The following is an 18,347-nucleotide window of genomic DNA, read 5'->3' as shown; positions in this document are numbered from 1 at the left end:
CAGTAGTCGAAACAGTCTCAACACACAATCCGTTTAGTAGCTGTTCTGGAGATTAGGGAGTGTTTTATGATACTGAATTGGAGGAGAGAACAAAGGCACAGACTAAGATTATTACCAAAGCTGTGTGTTGGAAATATAAATTTTTGGCTCAACTTTGAACAGCCATATTTACAGTGACTGAGCCTGTACACAGTTTTAGGCAGTTAACAGAAATTTTGGAAGTGCTGTTTCTAAAATATGCCTGATAATCAGACCCCTTATGTTATTTTTACAGGACTTCAGTGAATTCATTAAAGCAAGACATTAGATTTTCTACATTCCCAGGTTTTAGAAATTGGTACACAAAACTAGGGAAAAACTACAAAAACTACAGAAAGCACACAAATTAAAATACTTTTCATTTTGTGTCATTTAAATCAGCAGTTGCCTCCAGAACACAAACAAACAAACAACACTGAGACATTAACGTGTGAAAAAAGTGTATCAGAGATGTACCTGGTCGGTGCACCAGTACCAGGTAGCCAGTATGGTGAGCCCCAGTGTCATGCCCGGCCAGGGCAGGTCTCCAGTGACGGCGTCTCTGAACAGGTGCATGGCGTCCTGACGTGGCAGGTGGCAGGTACTGTTGGGGATGATCTTACTGGGCACTGCCATGCTGTACACACGCTCCAGGTTGCTGTAGCCACCAATCTTGTTAAAGGCTGTGGGTCAGGAACACACAACTTCAACAATATATTCTTTACAATGGCTACTGTTTCATGAGTACACGTGCAAATGTTTACACACAGTTTAGGTTTAAATGATGGAAATCGCACATACCAGTAATTGTTAGGATGATTGCTCCCACAATCATGATAAATGTCTGAAGAGTGTCGGTGTAGATGACAGCGGCAAGACCACCTGAATGAAAGTGTACAGTGTGGGTTTGTAGCATCTATCCACAACAGCACATCTATTCGTCATGGATCTAAAATTACACAAAAGCAGGCAGATGTGGCTGTGTACAGTGTGTGTGATATTGTTTACTATATTGTGTTGTTGGCTCTGAGAGTCAAAAGCACGTCATTATCAAAAAGAACTTAGGCCCATTTGAGAATCTAAAAACTGTAGTCATCAACAACTAGCAAGCTGGCAAATGTGAAAGTGCACAAAAATGTAAAAAGAGCAAGAGAGACACTGTGAGCAAGTGTCCAAGGGTTTTAGATCTCACAGAACTGTGAAATTGATAAAGAATGAATGAGTAATGTGTGTGGACAATACCAATGCAAATAATACAGTTAATTGCACACGCACAATAGATTTTTGTTTGCTTTATGTAAAGTAATCTTTGTTTGATTAATAATTGACCTGCCAAATAAAAGGTATGCAAATTCTGTGCTCTAAATTTCCTGCGGTGTGCTCAAACCTGATATGCAAATATAATGTCACTGTTGTTTGTGTACCTGCAATAGTGTAGAGTGCAGTGACCACCAGCATCAGGACAGTGGACAGGTAGAGGTTCCATCCCAGACACACCTGAACAAACAAGGCTCCGGAGTACAGGTCAGTCTGGTGATGGAAACACAACATGTTTTATCAGTGAGGAGTCAGTCTCAGTGCAGGTGGTGTTACTAAATGGTGGAAAAACCAGTGCAGCCAACTGAAGTATTATCCTGTTTTTGTGTGTGTGTGTGTGAGTGAGTGGGACATTGTCGTACTGATATCTTTGTGAAGACGGACAGCAGCAGTGAGAGGACAGCCAGGTAGGTTCTGATCCTCTCTCCTCCGAAACGACGGCCCAGATACTCCGGCATCGTCACGATCTGAACACACACATTTCGACATCTCAAGCACCACAACTACACAAAAGAGGCGAGTTCAAGAAGCCTAGGAGCTCAGTACGATTGGCCAATTAGCAGATGGTAACAGTGGGTGGGGTAAGTCTGATGTGTTCACACGTCACCGGTTTTTAATGTAAACATAAACCAACTAAGAGAAAAACTAATTTATGCTCTTTATTATTAGAGGACAGTTGTGTGTGCGTGTGTGTGTGTGTGTGTATGTGTATGTGTGTGTGTGTGTGCCACAGTAGTGTAACACCCTGTTGGGGAATTTTCAAGGCGGGGAATGCTTGTAAAGAGAATGTCTCTTGGCACCTAAATGTACCTGCTGAACCAGCCATAACAAGCAGACATGCACCCATTCGTGTGTGTGTGTGTGTGTGTGTGTGTGTGTGTGTGTGTGTGTGTGTGTGAGAGTGTGTATATGCAAACTAACCCCTGAGGAGATGTAGACAGGTACAAATACCCAAGCCAGTGCCAGCAACACATAGGTGGCCTTAGAGAGGGGAAGAGACAGAAAGAGGAAAGAGAAGTGTGACATGATTGCCACAGTCAGTCACTGCAGGAGGAAAAATCTCAAACTGAGGAAAAACATTTAACTCTTTCAGTGGTCTGCAAGTCTTTGTACCGCTACTGTGGGCTGACTTGAGCCTCATGTTCACCACCTAATACATCTGGATGCCATTTAAGAGGTTGTGCTGCTGCTGCCCCCTGCTGCTGGTTGTCTGTTACATCTGAAGGAAGACGCTCAAACCAAACACAAACACGCCGCAAAGTAGTTTTATCTCTTTGGTCTAGACAGTCATGTTAAAAGAGGTGAAATAGCTATTGTTGTGCTTATGTCATTTGTTTTCTTTTCAGATACAAGGAAGGACATTAATCATTGAGGGAGTATGTTATTGTTTCATTGCACAAATAGTTTGTCAGCGCGCCACAAAAGAAACATGTAGATGGATTAGCAGATCTCCTTCATACCAGACTATGATGTGTTCAGTTAGTAGATAAACTAGAATAGCATCTCGTGTGTGTGTGTGCGGCTCTACTCACGTTCCATTCAAAACCAGTGACAGCGATGCCTCCTGCAGCTCCAGTCCCAGCCAGACCAATAAACAGACCTGAGCCCTCTGAACTGGCAAACAGAGACGCTCCGATCTACACAAAGAGTCACAATATAAATTTGAGGTGCCCCGAGATAATTAAGAGGAGAGGAAAGAAGAGAAAGCAAACTACTGCTAGACAAATTTGTTTTCATTTTCTGGATGCTTCTCTAATCTTTGTGTGTTTTTTTTTTTTGGAGAATTGTTGGTTACTCTTATCTCTTTGGAACTGAAACAGCTATTTAAATGAAACCGAGAGGAGAGATCATACTTTAGTGGAACTGCCAACAACTCATAGACATCTCATTTGTAACAAGCGGCCCAACAAGATACAGGTTTTTGTAAAGGGGTCTCAAGTCAAAAAGGTTTGTCATGTTTTTTATTGTAAAATCTCATTTTAAAAGTAACTAACCATCAGATGACTGTGAAGAATAAAAAGTACAATATTTCAATCTGTGTGAATTGTGGTGGAGCAGTATAAAGTAGCATCAAATGGTATCTTTTTTTTTTTTTTTTTTAGCCCACCAGCAGTCTGATTGTTATCATGCCCAATACCAGTCTCACTCATCTGCATTCATCTCCTTACTGATATTCAGTATTAGTATTATCCAGGCACTAGTATTTGTCAGCACAAGACAAAAACACAATAAGAATTAAAACTTCTCAACATTTTGTCACCTGCCTGACTTTTTTTTTTGTCAAAACTGAGTTATTCACATGAAACTCTTCTTTGAATTTTTACCAACATCACTGAACAGCACATCACTGTGCTGTTCTCTCTAAATTTAGACCATTTGCACACATATCAGCAGCCGCAGTCAAACTCTATGTGTAAGGTAATAAAGGCTTATACCATGTTAAGTCTGCAGTTGTAAATGTAATAAGCATTTTATAAATGGATTTTGGTCCAGATGTTCTGCAGATAAGTGCTTAAACTGTCATTTGGAGGCATCTCCCTGATGAATTAAAAAGCTAGCTTTAAAGACAAGCACAGTGTCGTGTTGGAGGAGGATTTTCCACAACCTGGCAAATAAAATGTTGTACTTATAATTTTCTTATCACTTACCTATTAAGAATTGGCAAATTGGTAAAAAAAAAAGGTAAATTTATTAACCCTTAATTGTAGCTATTATTAACCATCCAACTAATCCAATATTTATAGCTTATAAACCTTTTATGAACAGTGCCTTATCAGAAAGTGGTACCATTTTGACTAATACAAAAGAACGATCGGTTTTGCCATCTATGATGTGAAAACTCAAATCTAAAACTCAAATCTAAAACACACTCATAATGCAGATAAAATCTTATAATCTCAACATCAGCAGTGTTACAGATGTTACAGATGTTACAGGGCAGATCATGAGATACAAACACACACTCACCGGCCACCAGGCCATGTCGCGTCCAGCCAAAAAATATCCGCTCAGAGTATTCCTGCTGACCCTGCATGATGACTGACAGAGGAAACTGTTACACACAAGCATCCGCACACACACACACATAAACTGTGCAAGAACACACACATATATACACCTCTGACTCTTACCCATATGCCGACAGCGAGGTTGAGAAGAAAGTAGGTAACTATTACAATGATGTCAGAGGAGCTGAAGGACTGTGGTAGGGCGTAGAAGTTGGTGGTGGAATTAGACATCCTCAGTGTTCACAAAAGTACACACACACTTAAAAATAACAGCAGAAACACGCACGGTTGCTTCTTATGTTGCCCTTTCCTTATAGCCACACACCTGCTGAATCTAACCCTCACACCTGTGCAGTAAGAGTCTCATCAGACTGCTGGTTTACACTCTCACAACCTGACACTGCAAACACCCTAAACACCAAGAAAAACACATTACACTCCTTAAAAACACAATTTGATTTAAAAAAGAAAAAAAAAAAAAAAACTTAAAATAATCGCTGCCCTTTGAACACATAAACAATAGACAATCTCACTAACACACACACACAAACACACACTCCAGCCCTCGCTAAAAGCCTGCTCTCAGCCGAACTACACGCTGACCTCGCTGAAAGCCTGAGACAGTGTCACATGTACGTGTGAAGAGGGCAGTCCCTTGCTTGAATTGATGATTAAACACATCACCTTAATGTGGCACCTGCGGAGCTGACACACACACTGTGCTAGGGGATAATGGAGTGTGTGGTGTGGGTGAGCAGTGGAGTACAGCAGATGCTCATGTGGACCAGAGTTCATGCTCATGCACACACAAACACACGCGCACACACACACACACACACACACACACACACACAGATGGTCAATCATTGGCGATGACAAGTTTATAATCATTAGCGTCTAAACACATCTGCTGCTAAGTGCCAAGAAGGGTCAGTGAAAGTGTGTGTGAGAGAAACAGGTTTAACAGTTTCTGAACTGTGTGTGGTGACTTTTAGGAAGCAGTCATTAAGTCGACATAAAATTAACTTGAAAATTACAGATTTTTCTTCCCATGATAAATCCTCCTGTTCTTGCCGCCCATTGAGATTCATTGCCCAGTGATGAGGGACAAGATCTACAGTCCTTATTTCATACGTCAAAAACGCGCTCAGAGTTTTATCTGAAGCTAATAAATGACTTCAGTTGAAAAGTTGGATGGATGTTGTCCAAAGTTACAACCTTTTTTGGTTTAAAATGACCTATTTTTGTTACCATCCCTATACTGCAGCTCAACTGGGGAACAGTGAGGGAATGACAAACTAAAAGCAAAGTCATTTTGAAAGATTTTTGAAAGATCCTCCAACCAGTGAAGGTTCAGAAAAAATTATGAGCTTCAGAAAATTTTTTTTTGCATAGAATGAAGACTGTGATTTTGGAATTACACATTAAGTAAATGTACTATAAAATATTGCCAAGCAATTCCATATTTAAATTCTTCTAAATGTGAATTAATGTGAAATAATTCAAATTTTATCTAGAATTTGTTCTGCGAAACTTTTTTTTGCACCCAACATCATCTTAAGCTTTTATATTTTGTTTTCTGTTTGTGTGTGTGTGTGTGTGTGTGTGCGTGTGTGTGTGTGAGATTAATGATGATGTGTGTGACGTCAGGGCATCTCCATTGCCACCATCTGCTCCTTATAGCAGACAAACACCAGCCAGCAGTTTGTGTGTGAAAATGAGTTAATTTCACATCAGGGAGCACATAAGCAAACTCACCCAATTCTGTCTCTCTTCCTCTCACGCTTGTCGTCCTCTCATGTTGTTGCTCAATGAAAAATGTCGAGACATGTTCAGATTAAACAAACAGTTTTTAATTGTGTGAACACTCACACTTAGGTGTGACTTCCATTACAAGGCCACTAAAATTAAAGAAGTCACATTTAAGGGAAAAATCACCCAGAATAGAATCAGATTATTTAATTACACATAGCGTTGTCTTGTTTCTTTTTAATCTGAACAGATGTGACACAGACTGTATGAAGGCACATCTCCATAGCCAGTGATCAGCGCTTCAAAGTATTTCTATTTGGTTTTAATCAATCATCATCAATTAATCATCGATTAAAAGTAAAAATCATTTCTTCTGGTGAAGCAGAGAAAAAAAAGGAAACTGAACAAATCAAAGGAGTAGGATTATAAAGTGGTGGATATTGCATTTTGTTTGGTGCAAATAAATAAAAAAGTGTCTAGACATGTGCATCAAAGTTTAAGACATATCACTGCCTCTTCCTAAAAAGGCACCATTCATAAAGGGTTTAGAAGCTGTAATTAATGCTTGAGTCCTTTGTTAATGTTTTCTCAATCAGTTAATAGTTTATGTAGTTTATGAAGATTATAATTATAACTAGAGCTGTAAATGTGAAGTGTTGATGCTAATAGTTGTTACTACTTTATTACATTTTTAAGTTCCCATTCTGTTGTTTGCATGAAGCCTCGCGCGAGGCTGGACAGCCCGACCCCCAGGCGGCCCTGCGCCCAGCCATCGGGCTCGTTCAGCCTCGCGCGAGGCTGGACAGCCCGACCCCCAGGCGGCCCTGCGCCCAGCCATCGGGCTCGTTCAGCCTCGCGCGAGGCTGGACAGCCCGACCCCCAGGCGGCCCTGCGCCCAGCCATCGGGCTCGTTCAGCCTCGCGCGAGGCTGGACAGCCCGACCCCCAGGCGGCCCTGCGCCCAGCCATCGGGCTCGTTCAGCCTCGCGCGAGGCTGGACAGCCCGACCCCCAGGCGGCCCTGCGCCCAGCCATCGGGCTCGTTCAGCCTCGCGCGAGGCTGGACAGCCCGACCCCCAGGCGGCCCTGCGCCCAGCCATCGGGCTCGTTCAGCCTCGCGCGAGGCTGGACAGCCCGACCCCCAGGCGGCCCTGCGCCCAGCCATCGGGCTCGTTCAGCCTCGCGCGAGGCTGGACAGCCCGACCCCCAGGCGGCCCTGCGCCCAGCCATCGGGCTCGTTCAGCCTCGCGCGAGGCTGGACAGCCCGACCCCCAGGCGGCCCTGCGCCCAGCCATCGGGCTCGTTCAGCCTCGCGCGAGGCTGGACAGCCCGACCCCCAGGCGGCCCTGCGCCCAGCCATCGGGCTCGTTCAGCCTCGCGCGAGGCTGGACAGCCCGACCCCCAGGCGGCCCTGCGCCCAGCCATCGGGCTCGTTCAGCCTCGCGCGAGGCTGGACAGCCCGACCCCCAGGCGGCCCTGCGCCCAGCCATCGGGCTCGTTCAGCCTCGCGCGAGGCTGGACAGCCCGACCCCCAGGCGGCCCTGCGCCCAGCCATCGGGCTCGTTCAGCCTCGCGCGAGGCTGGACAGCCCGACCCCCAGGCGGCCCTGCGCCCAGCCATCGGGCTCGTTCAGCCTCGCGCGAGGCTGGACAGCCCGACCCCCAGGCGGCCCTGCGCCCAGCCATCGGGCTCGTTCAGCCTCGCGCGAGGCTGGACAGCCCGACCCCCAGGCGGCCCTGCGCCCAGCCATCGGGCTCGTTCAGCCTCGCGCGAGGCTGGACAGCCCGACCCCCAGGCGGCCCTGCGCCCAGCCATCGGGCTCGTTCAGCCTCGCGCGAGGCTGGACAGCCCGACCCCCAGGCGGCCCTGCGCCCAGCCATCGGGCTCGTTCAGCCTCGCGCGAGGCTGGACAGCCCGACCCCCAGGCGGCCCTGCGCCCAGCCATCGGGCTCGTTCAGCCTCGCGCGAGGCTGGACAGCCCGACCCCCAGGCGGCCCTGCGCCCAGCCATCGGGCTCGTTCAGCCTCGCGCGAGGCTGGACAGCCCGACCCCCAGGCGGCCCTGCGCCCAGCCATCGGGCTCGTTCAGCCTCGCGCGAGGCTGGACAGCCCGACCCCCAGGCGGCCCTGCGCCCAGCCATCGGGCTCGTTCAGCCTCGCGCGAGGCTGGACAGCCCGACCCCCAGGCGGCCCTGCGCCCAGCCATCGGGCTCGTTCAGCCTCGCGCGAGGCTGGACAGCCCGACCCCCAGGCGGCCCTGCGCCCAGCCATCGGGCTCGTTCAGCCTCGCGCGAGGCTGGACAGCCCGACCCCCAGGCGGCCCTGCGCCCAGCCATCGGGCTCGTTCAGCCTCGCGCGAGGCTGGACAGCCCGACCCCCAGGCGGCCCTGCGCCCAGCCATCGGGCTCGTTCAGCCTCGCGCGAGGCTGGACAGCCCGACCCCCAGGCGGCCCTGCGCCCAGCCATCGGGCTCGTTCAGCCTCGCGCGAGGCTGGACAGCCCGACCCCCAGGCGGCCCTGCGCCCAGCCATCGGGCTCGTTCAGCCTCGCGCGAGGCTGGACAGCCCGACCCCCAGGCGGCCCTGCGCCCAGCCATCGGGCTCGTTCAGCCTCGCGCGAGGCTGGACAGCCCGACCCCCAGGCGGCCCTGCGCCCAGCCATCGGGCTCGTTCAGCCTCGCGCGAGGCTGGACAGCCCGACCCCCAGGCGGCCCTGCGCCCAGCCATCGGGCTCGTTCAGCCTCGCGCGAGGCTGGACAGCCCGACCCCCAGGCGGCCCTGCGCCCAGCCATCGGGCTCGTTCAGCCTCGCGCGAGGCTGGACAGCCCGACCCCCAGGCGGCCCTGCGCCCAGCCATCGGGCTCGTTCAGCCTCGCGCGAGGCTGGACAGCCCGACCCCCAGGCGGCCCTGCGCCCAGCCATCGGGCTCGTTCAGCCTCGCGCGAGGCTGGACAGCCCGACCCCCAGGCGGCCCTGCGCCCAGCCATCGGGCTCGTTCAGCCTCGCGCGAGGCTGGACAGCCCGACCCCCAGGCGGCCCTGCGCCCAGCCATCGGGCTCGTTCAGCCTCGCGCGAGGCTGGACAGCCCGACCCCCAGGCGGCCCTGCGCCCAGCCATCGGGCTCGTTCAGCCTCGCGCGAGGCTGGACAGCCCGACCCCCAGGCGGCCCTGCGCCCAGCCATCGGGCTCGTTCAGCCTCGCGCGAGGCTGGACAGCCCGACCCCCAGGCGGCCCTGCGCCCAGCCATCGGGCTCGTTCAGCCTCGCGCGAGGCTGGACAGCCCGACCCCCAGGCGGCCCTGCGCCCAGCCATCGGGCTCGTTCAGCCTCGCGCGAGGCTGGACAGCCCGACCCCCAGGCGGCCCTGCGCCCAGCCATCGGGCTCGTTCAGCCTCGCGCGAGGCTGGACAGCCCGACCCCCAGGCGGCCCTGCGCCCAGCCATCGGGCTCGTTCAGCCTCGCGCGAGGCTACTCCCCCGACTTACTCCCCCGACTTACTCCCCCGACTTACTCCCCCGACTTACTCCCCCGACTTACTCCCCCGACTTACTCCCCCGACTTACTCCCCCGACTTACTCCCCCGACTTACTCCCCCGACTTACTCCCCCGACTTACTCCCCCGACTTACTCCCCCGACTTACTCCCCCGACTTACTCCCCCGACTTACTCCCCCGACTTACTCCCCCGACTTACTCCCCCGACTTACTCCCCCGACCCTATATAGGCTCAAATTAGGGTCCAAATGATTTTGAGCTTGTAAAGTAATGTTTACAAATAATTCCAAAAGTTGTAGTTGTAAATCAAACTTCATAAACCTGTAAAATAAATCTGCAGGAGAAATGGAAGTTTGTGTATGTGAAAAAAAAAATTTATCCTTTGACAAAGACATTTGTATTTGCTACAAAGACAGACTCTCTGAATAAAACTACACAAATGGTCAGTGGTGAGGGTTTAACACAAAAGAAATGCTTTTGTAAATGTCTGTGTACAGATAAAAAGCTGGAAACTATAAAACTCAGCAGGTCACACACAGCAGAGTTTCACAGTTTCCTGCTCTGTATCAGCACAGTTGTTGACAAAACCATTTATTTATTTTGTGTTTTTGTTTAACCTCAACACTGATCATTTGTTCATAGTTTTGAGTCACAAAGTCTTTTCTTTGTAACAAATACAAATGTCTTTGTCAAAAGGAAAAAATCATTTTCCCATGCACAGACTTGACTTTCTCATACAAATTTATTTCACAGGTTTACAAAGGTTGATTTACGACTACAAATGTTGGAATTATTTGTGAACATCACTTCACAAGTTCAAAATCATTTGGACCCTAATTTGAGCCTATATCGGTATGGGGTGGAGTCATGAATATGACTTACCATTTTTGCTGGTTGTGGAGGACGACAAGGTGTGGTATTGGCCCCAGTTGGATTCCGGCATCCCTATGAAAACATACAATGGTACTGTATTAAATACAATGACTTTCCATTGCAGGGCAAAGTTGTAGATAAAGTGATATTTTACACCTTGTAGAGTCTTGGTCAGTAAAGTGATAAATCAAACAGAGTTGTTACTGAGCAGTTCCTCATTAATTCATCATTATATCATCAAATAAGTTCCTTAACAACCAATCAGAGACAGCAAGTTTCCAAAGTATATTAATTGTTATCACTAATTTATCAAAAAACCAACATGGATGTGATTACAAATATGAATACTTGTGTTGAAACTTGCCGTCTCTATTCGTTGTGAAGTAATTCATTGTGATATAACGACGAAGTAATGAGGAGCTACTCTGTAACAACTCTGTTTGATGCATCACTTTGCTTCACAAAGCTATGCAAGCTGTAAAAAAAAAAAAAAAAAAAGGAAAAGAAAAAGTTCCCTTTAGTTTACAACATAGTTCTGTTCTAATGTGTTGTAAATTACCCTCTAAGAACATAATTCTAGTCTTGTCTAATTTGATACCAAGTACAGCTTGTTATGTCTTATTAGTGTACAGTGAAAAGTGCAAATAATATTTGCATTTGTAAAAAGACTGAACTGAAAAATAAAAACTGAGCAACTGATGTCAGTGGTGATTTAACACAAAGGCACTGTGGAAGACGGTGCTTTTGCCAAATCTCTGAACAGATACAGAGCAGCAAACAGTAGAACTTGATGCTCAAAATTCCTACACAGTGTATGACCCTGAGGTTACAAGTACAATTTTGACTCCATCCTTACACTTTAAAAATGATTGGACAAAGACAGTCTAATCACAAAGCAGATTCCACTCAGAGGGCAGGTGGTTCTGTTGCCTTCATCTGTCGCAGATCCTGAACGGTGTAGTAGATATTAAAGCCAGCACTGTCGTCCATCTTGAAAATCTACCACATCTTTCAGGAGGTGCGATAAAGATGAAGATACCAGAACCACCTGCCCTCTAATTGGACTCTGCTTTGTGATTGGACTGTCTTTGTCCAATCATTTTAAGGTGTAAGGATGGTGTCAAAAGTGTGCATGTAAATTCAGTGTCACACACTGTGTAGAAACTTTGAACACCAAGTTTTACACAGTTGTCTGCTTTGTATCTATACACAGACATTGACAAAAGCAGTTCTTCCACGGTGTCTTTGTGTTACCTCACCACTGATTTCATTTGGTCAGATTTTAAAATCACACGGTCTTTTTACAAACACAAACCTCCTCGACACAAGCACAATGTCTTCATGTGTATATACTTGAGTTTCTCATACAGATTTTGCAGGTTTACAAAGATTGATTTAAAACTACATTTGGAATTATTTGTTAACATCACTTTATAAGCTCAAAATCCTTTTGATCCTAGTTTAGGTATAGGTATGTGATGGAGTCATGCCCATGACTTACCATTTTTTGCTGGGTGTGGGGCACCATACAGGATGTGGTCCTGGCCTGAGGTTGGTTCTGGCATCTCTATGAAAACATGCAGTTATACGAAAATACATTTTCCATCGCAGGGCAAATCAAGACATTTCAGGCAGCTTTTCACAAAACAATATTGAGAAACATTTTTACTTTAAATAATTCATTTCACTTACCATTATAAACTCAGTCAAGTGCAAGTTATGAAGTTAGCTCCCATCAGTTTCAAAGGAGGTTATCGCACACAGCTCCAACTGCAGATACTGTTAACAGGAATCCTGGAAAGATTTTTAAAACCTTACATTACTTGGTTGTGGTTTAAGTGGCATTTACTGGTGCCAAGAAAAAAAGAGAATTTTTTTTTTTGTTTTTTTAAACCTTACTGATTGGACAATGACAATCCAATCACAAAGTTCAGTCAGAGGGCAGGTCATTCCCTCTGTCAGAATGTCAGAATGTATACTTGTCATTTTTGAGCATAGGGGTGGACGATCTGGCCAAAGGTCATATGTCAATCTTTCGAGCTTTATCACGATCTACATTGTTTCCACTGATTTTATTGTGAAAGTCCTAAGCGGAAGTAACGACGTCTTTTTCCGCCACTTGGACACCAGCTCCAGATGTTAGCTAGCTAGCAGCTCTTCCTCAACAATGTTGTCTTACATGTACAAATTGTACCACAACCAATCACATTTCTCGCTGAGCTCATATGGAGTATTCTTTTGGACAGCACAGTTATTTATGAGGTGTTATAAGCGCTTTGATTTGGAAGTGAAGTCGCTGCTAACCAGCTGCTAACCAGCTGCTAACCAGCAGCCCCGCCTCCCGTGTGCCGCCTTTACCGCAGGTGTCTCATTGGCTGGTGACATTAGCTCTTGTTCTGCTCGGGTGAAGAATATAATAATATAATATAATATAAAATAATATATGTCTGTGAGCCAAATGCTCCAGGCTGCAGAACAAGGGCCGCTGTCGCCAGCTGCGGTTAGCATGCTAGCTGCGGTTAGCATGCTAGCTGTTTAACAGGTGGCAGTGGGCAGGTTAGCAGCGTTAACCCTGGACATTAACCAGGGCTCTCTAAATATATCAGCTTTAATGAAGGCATCTGTACATTCATATTAAAAGTTGATCATATGCCAAAGTAAGATCACCCAGCCCTAGTTTCACAGTTGTCTGCACAAAGAGTTTAACAAAAGCACAACTTCTGTCACATCGTCTCTGCATCAGCTCACCACTGCTGTCTCCAACAATAACATCACTTCTCACAGATTCAGCAGCTACAAAAACTCTGTTCAACATATCCAGCGTCTCATTTGTGCCGAGTTTCCCTCTTTGCAAACAAAACAAGAAGCATCAATATTTCAGTTCATTTCTCTTATGATGCAAAGGCCTCGTCCTCCAACCAAACAGGCTCTGATGAATAAAGTGAACTCTCTTACCTTCGGTGGTGGTGCTGCAGAGGAGCAGATCCGCTGGAGGCTGTTGATAGAGCAAAGCTTCAGTTTCTGCCTCATGTTTGTTTGTTGCTTCTTTTTAAAGAAGAAAACGCGCGTTTTCTGCCCAATCAGCGCAGGAGGGCAGCGGATAAACAGCGGCTCTCTGCGGCTCTGCGGCTTCCTCGGCTCTTCCGGTTCACCGGCCTCCACACTGTCACAAGGATCAGCTGTTTCTGCGTGTTTGTTCCCGGTTTATATTTCTTACTTTACTCACATCATTCTGGCAAAGACTCGACCGAGTCTAACGAGTTTGTTTCCGGTTTGTCTCACGGACACACGGGAAATATTAAAGCAGAAACATGAAGGCCAGAAACAACAGGAAGTGCCGGTGAAGGAAATGTTTAAAGTTCATAAACTGCAGCGGTGAGTGAAGGTAGAAGCCCAACAACAGCTGTAAGCTGTAAGTTTAACTTACTAGTAAATAATAATCACAACATTCATAAACATACAGTTCATTCGTTTGAAGCAACTTTGAATAAATAAAAGGCTTAAATGTCAGAAGTGCTTCCTGGGCCCCAGGACCAGTGAAGTCTGTGTTTGAAAACATCCCTCTGTCCTAAAGCTGGAAACCAGAGAATCCTCCAGAGACAACACAACGGCATCGACTTTGAAATATTAGCAGCTGTGTCTTCCATCAAAACACTGATTAAAATCTGTCAGTGAGAAACGAAAATGTGGAATGCATCAATCTTTAATTGAATCGCTCACATTGAGCGCAAATGAACAAATACAGCAGAAAAACAGACTCTGGAACGATCGACTGAAAAAGTCAAAGGTTTGTTCTCAGCATCTACAGCTGAAATTAATTTGAGCCACTGGGGGAAATTAGTTACCTTGCTAACCCTATAATCTACAGTAGCTGTGTTGTGTTCCTCCTGACACGTCTCATTTGGCTTTAAATTGGGCACAAAATTTGAAATTTGAATCTCATTTCGGGCCAAGAAATGATAAACATTTTATGGCCTCACAGCATCAGAGCCCCGTTCACTGTTAAAGAGCAAACCGGGTCGACATCGAAGATTAATGTTCTCTCTTTGGTTTCTAACTTCAGTGAAGAGCTGCATGTTCACAAATACTGACCAAACTGTTCTGAGGCACAGGAATAAGAACAGTTCTGTCAAAGGGTTGGGTTCTCCTTTAAATGCACAATCTGGATTATGATTGTAGAGTCCAATCCATGATTATAGTGGTCTGTCCTCAAAGCATCTGGTGCAGGAAAATAACAGACTAAATTTTAAACATTAAGGTCATTACAAAAGCCTATAGAAGACTTCAAGAGAATTATCATATAAACTTGAAACTGAAAAAAAAAAAATCCATGATAGAATTGAGATTTCTGACACACGTATGTGTTCTAGGATAAAATGCTGGACTGAATGAATGTGAGCAAAGCAGGACAAGCAGGTTCCATCTGAAGGTTTTTAATCTTTTGCTTGCAGTCAGTCGGGTGTGAGTGGTCACATGTCTACAAATGAAAGGAAGCGAACATACAGGTCAAATTCTATCACTTTATCTTGAATAAATCAACAAACAATTCTAAATCAAAATCAGTATATACATTATCGCATTAAATATATAACGGTGGGAGAACAAACCAAGGAGATTAAATGTACCACTTAAAACACACATGACTTAAGGAAATACAATGAAATAAACTACTCACTCTACACACTCAGGAACAAAAGTGAGAGCAGCTCAGCTGAAGGACAAACAGAGAATGAGCTCAGGACACAGAACAAAGAAAACTCAAGACACCTGTGTGAGCTGCCCAGTCCGCTCACCTGTGCTCCTCAGCCCAGCAGTCATGTGACCCCACTTCCCACAGGATGCTTTAAGTATAATTTAAAAAGAAAATGCAGTACTCCATTTTGCATTTTCATTTTCACATACTCATGTGTGTACTCATCTACGAACATATTAAAATGATGATTTTCAAAGACTTCACCTGCTCTGCAGTGACAGTATTTAAACATAATTAACAAACAGCCCTCAGGCCACTGCATTTACATTTACATGTCACTGTGCTCTTTAGGGCTCAAAATGAAAATGCACTCAGTCCTCTCACTGAGGCAGGTCATCAGTGAGGACGTCACTTCCTTGTCAATTGTAATTTTTCTGTCACTGGGGCAGTGGTTGTAGATTGTTCCCTGTAAGGAAACGACCAGAGATGAGATTTAAAGATTTTTAAATGTATTACAACAAGTGATAAGATGCTGAGAGACAGTCTCATCTCATCAGCGAGGACGTCACTTCCTCGTCTCTCGTCACTTTGTCTGGGGCAGTGGCAGCAGCTTGTTTTACCCGTCTGTGTCTTATATCAATACAACTTCAATGGAAATTGCCAGACATATGATTTAAAGAATTTATCTGTGGGCGTGAATCTCCATCAGCTGAGTCTGCTCCCTCTGCAGCTCCACCTTGATCCCTCACCTAAATGCACTCTTCTTCTCAGTCAGCAAGATCTTGAATTCATTTCAGATATAAAGCCTGTAAAATGATATGAGGTTGATGAGTATGTGATCACTTCCAGTGGTGATTGCACACACAGTAAACTCAGAATAACAAACCTAAATAAATGAAGGTGAAAGACCTTGTAAACATGTTTGTTGTCTCCATTTTCCTGAGAGTCACTCAGCAACAGTTTTTTGACTGATAAATCAGAGTTTAGGAGGATGTGCACACAATGAGCCCACAGGAGGAAGGCTCCTCTCTGAGCTGCAGGTCTGTGGTGACCTCTAGTGACAGGACTGAAGTGTTGCTCTGTGTCTGAACTATGTTCAACACTCAGAGGAAGAAAACAAGAACACAAGACAAGGTTCCTACTATTTAAATATGCGTTTTCTTGAAGACCATGAACTCAAATATTAAACCATGACAACCATATAATTTGAATAGGTTTGTTTGGTGTGTGTGTGTGTTTGGGGATTTTTGCTGCTAAAGCTGAGTAATCTTGCCCCAGAAACCTGCAAACTACTGTTGATTTTCATACGATTTTTAAAAAAATATTAAGATGAGTGAGATTTTTTTCCACAGGTGACCCACAAACTCAAACTCCAGACGAACTGAGCCTCCTTCAAAATAAAGAAAAGCCTCTGCAGCAAACTGAAAACAGCAGCTGTGGTCGTCCTGGATTTCAGTGGTGTCCAGTTTACAGTTTGAACCTCATCTGACACCTTGCACCAATCAAGACTTCACTGTTTGGTCATAAAGTCTGAGTGTGAAGTGAACACAACACAACGGCCAACATTTGAATCTCAAGTGAGTAACTAATCCAGCTCACCAAGGAGATTAGATGTTCAACAGGATAAACATGACTGGAGGAAATATAATGAAATAAACTACTCACTCTACACACTCAGGAACAAAGGTGGAAAGATGGAGGGAAGCAGCTCAACTGAAGGCCAATCAGAGAATGAGCTCAGGACACAGAACAAAGAAAACTCAGGACACCTGTGTGAGCTGCCCAGTCAGCACACCTGTCCTGCTCAGGCCGGCAGTCATGTGACCCCACATCCCACAGTACACACAATTTAATTAAAAAGAAAATGCAGCAATCCAATTAGCATTTTCATTTTCACACACTCATGTGGGCGTCCTATGACCATATAAAATGAAAATTGAAAAGTGGCAATATTCAAATACAAACTTTACATTTACAAGTCACTACACTCTGTAGGGGTCAAAATGAAAGTTCAGTCTGTCAGTCATCTCATCAGTGAGGACGTCACTTCCTCGTCTCTCGTCACTTTGTCTGGGGCAGTGGCAGCAGCTTGTTTTACCCGTCTGTGTCTTATATCAATACAACTCAATGATTTAAAGAATTTAAATGTATCACAATAAGTGACTGGAAGCTGAGAGACAGGAGTCTGGTCGTTATTCTGATCCCAGGTCACAGCAGAGATTCAACCAGCTGTGGGCATGAGTCTGCTCCCTCTGCAGCTCCACCTTGATCCCTCACCTAAATGCACTCTTCTCAGTCAGCAAGATCTTGAATTCATTTCAGATATAAAGCCTGTAAAATGATATGAGGTTGATGAGCATGTGATCACTTCTGGTGGTGATTGCACACACAGTAAACTCAGAGTAACAAACCTAAATAAATGCAGGTGAAAAACCTTGTAAACATGTTTGTTGTCTCCGTTTTGCAGCACTGAGTCACTCAGCAACAGTTTGACTGATAAATCAAAGCTAAGGAGGATGTGCACACAATGAACGCACTCGTGAACGCGCAGCGCCAGATCGAGAACGTTTTTCGCTCGTTCTCGTTGCCCAAAGGCATGATGGGAGTGACACTACTGCGCAGTCTCTATGGGCCGCATAACGCGGAAGTAACCCGGAAGCCAGAAACTTTTTCGGCGTATGCGCCAGGCGAGCAACTTGTATTGAACTGAATGGCGCCATTTTTAGATCCGTCATCCAGGTCTTATAATACATCCATGACATCCCTGGGAACTTGTCACCCCAAAAGACTTTGCAGTTGTAATGGATGCTGTTCCTTCTGGTATCCTAACTCTATGAAGAGGTGCTGGAAAACCAGTCTGTCCTCCTTTAGATCCTATATTAACACCAGTGTGTATGTGTTTCTCTGTTAAAACTAAAAAAAGAAATGATCTCATCTGATCTCTGCTTCAAACTGATATCACTTCTACCCCATCTGCTGTTCAGTACTGGTCTAATATTGTTAATGATCTGAACTGGGTCCATATATGGAACCTCCCTTACAAATACTTAATTACAAATAAAGTGAGAGAAGTGTCTTACAAACTAATTCATAGATATTACCCTGCCAAACATTATTTGTATGTATAAATTTAAGAAAGATTAATGTGTGAACTGTTCTCTGTGTGACTCTGAGCCTGAAACTGTGAAACTTTCTTT

The 18,347-nt window shown here is 45.6% G+C and overlaps 1 protein-coding gene and 1 long non-coding RNA gene across 6 annotated transcripts in view; one reads left to right on the top strand and one right to left on the bottom strand.

Annotated features, from left to right (window-relative positions):
* slc5a10 (solute carrier family 5 member 10) overlaps window positions 1-12,361 on the bottom strand; it is a 30,130-nt gene extending 17,769 nt beyond the window's left edge. Inside the window, exons 1-11 of one of the 5 annotated variants that reach the window (XM_071505529.1) lie at window positions 12,150-12,347; window positions 11,959-12,024; window positions 10,468-10,529; window positions 6,102-6,166; window positions 4,303-4,374; window positions 2,868-2,972; window positions 2,257-2,316; window positions 1,698-1,802; window positions 1,443-1,548; window positions 820-900; window positions 496-701 (exon numbers count right to left, since the gene is read on the bottom strand). In XM_071505529.1, the coding sequence (XP_071361630.1) occupies window positions 496-701; window positions 820-900; window positions 1,443-1,548; window positions 1,698-1,802; window positions 2,257-2,316; window positions 2,868-2,972; window positions 4,303-4,317 (678 nt within the window). In that variant the 5' untranslated portion in view covers window positions 4,318-4,374; window positions 6,102-6,166; window positions 10,468-10,529; window positions 11,959-12,024; window positions 12,150-12,347. Of the gene's footprint in view, window positions 1-495; window positions 702-819; window positions 901-1,442; window positions 1,549-1,697; window positions 1,803-2,256; window positions 2,317-2,867; window positions 2,973-4,302; window positions 4,375-4,466; window positions 6,815-10,466; window positions 10,530-11,958; window positions 12,040-12,149 lie in introns of those variants that run through there. The other 4 variants (XR_011694518.1, XM_071505528.1, XM_071505526.1 and 1 more) reach the window with 4 other exon arrangements.
* A 1,082-nt stretch (window positions 12,362-13,443) lies between these two features.
* Window positions 13,444-17,250, top strand: LOC139636567 (uncharacterized). The gene is made up of 3 exons (XR_011694426.1): window positions 13,444-13,832; window positions 16,503-16,727; window positions 16,829-17,250. It is a non-coding gene; the product is annotated as an uncharacterized lncRNA (long non-coding RNA).
* The last annotated feature ends 1,097 nt before the right edge of the window (window positions 17,251-18,347 follow it).

The sequence above is a fragment of the Trachinotus anak genome, unplaced genomic scaffold (genome assembly GCF_046630095.1).
Source record: "Trachinotus anak isolate AG129_WGS33_773 ecotype Australia unplaced genomic scaffold, CSIRO_AGI_Tana_v1 ptg000019l, whole genome shotgun sequence".
Lineage (NCBI taxonomy): Eukaryota > Metazoa > Chordata > Actinopteri > Carangiformes > Carangidae > Trachinotus > Trachinotus anak.
The sequence above is the reverse complement of the archived record's forward strand: the minus strand, read 5'-3'. Positions and strand labels throughout refer to the sequence as shown.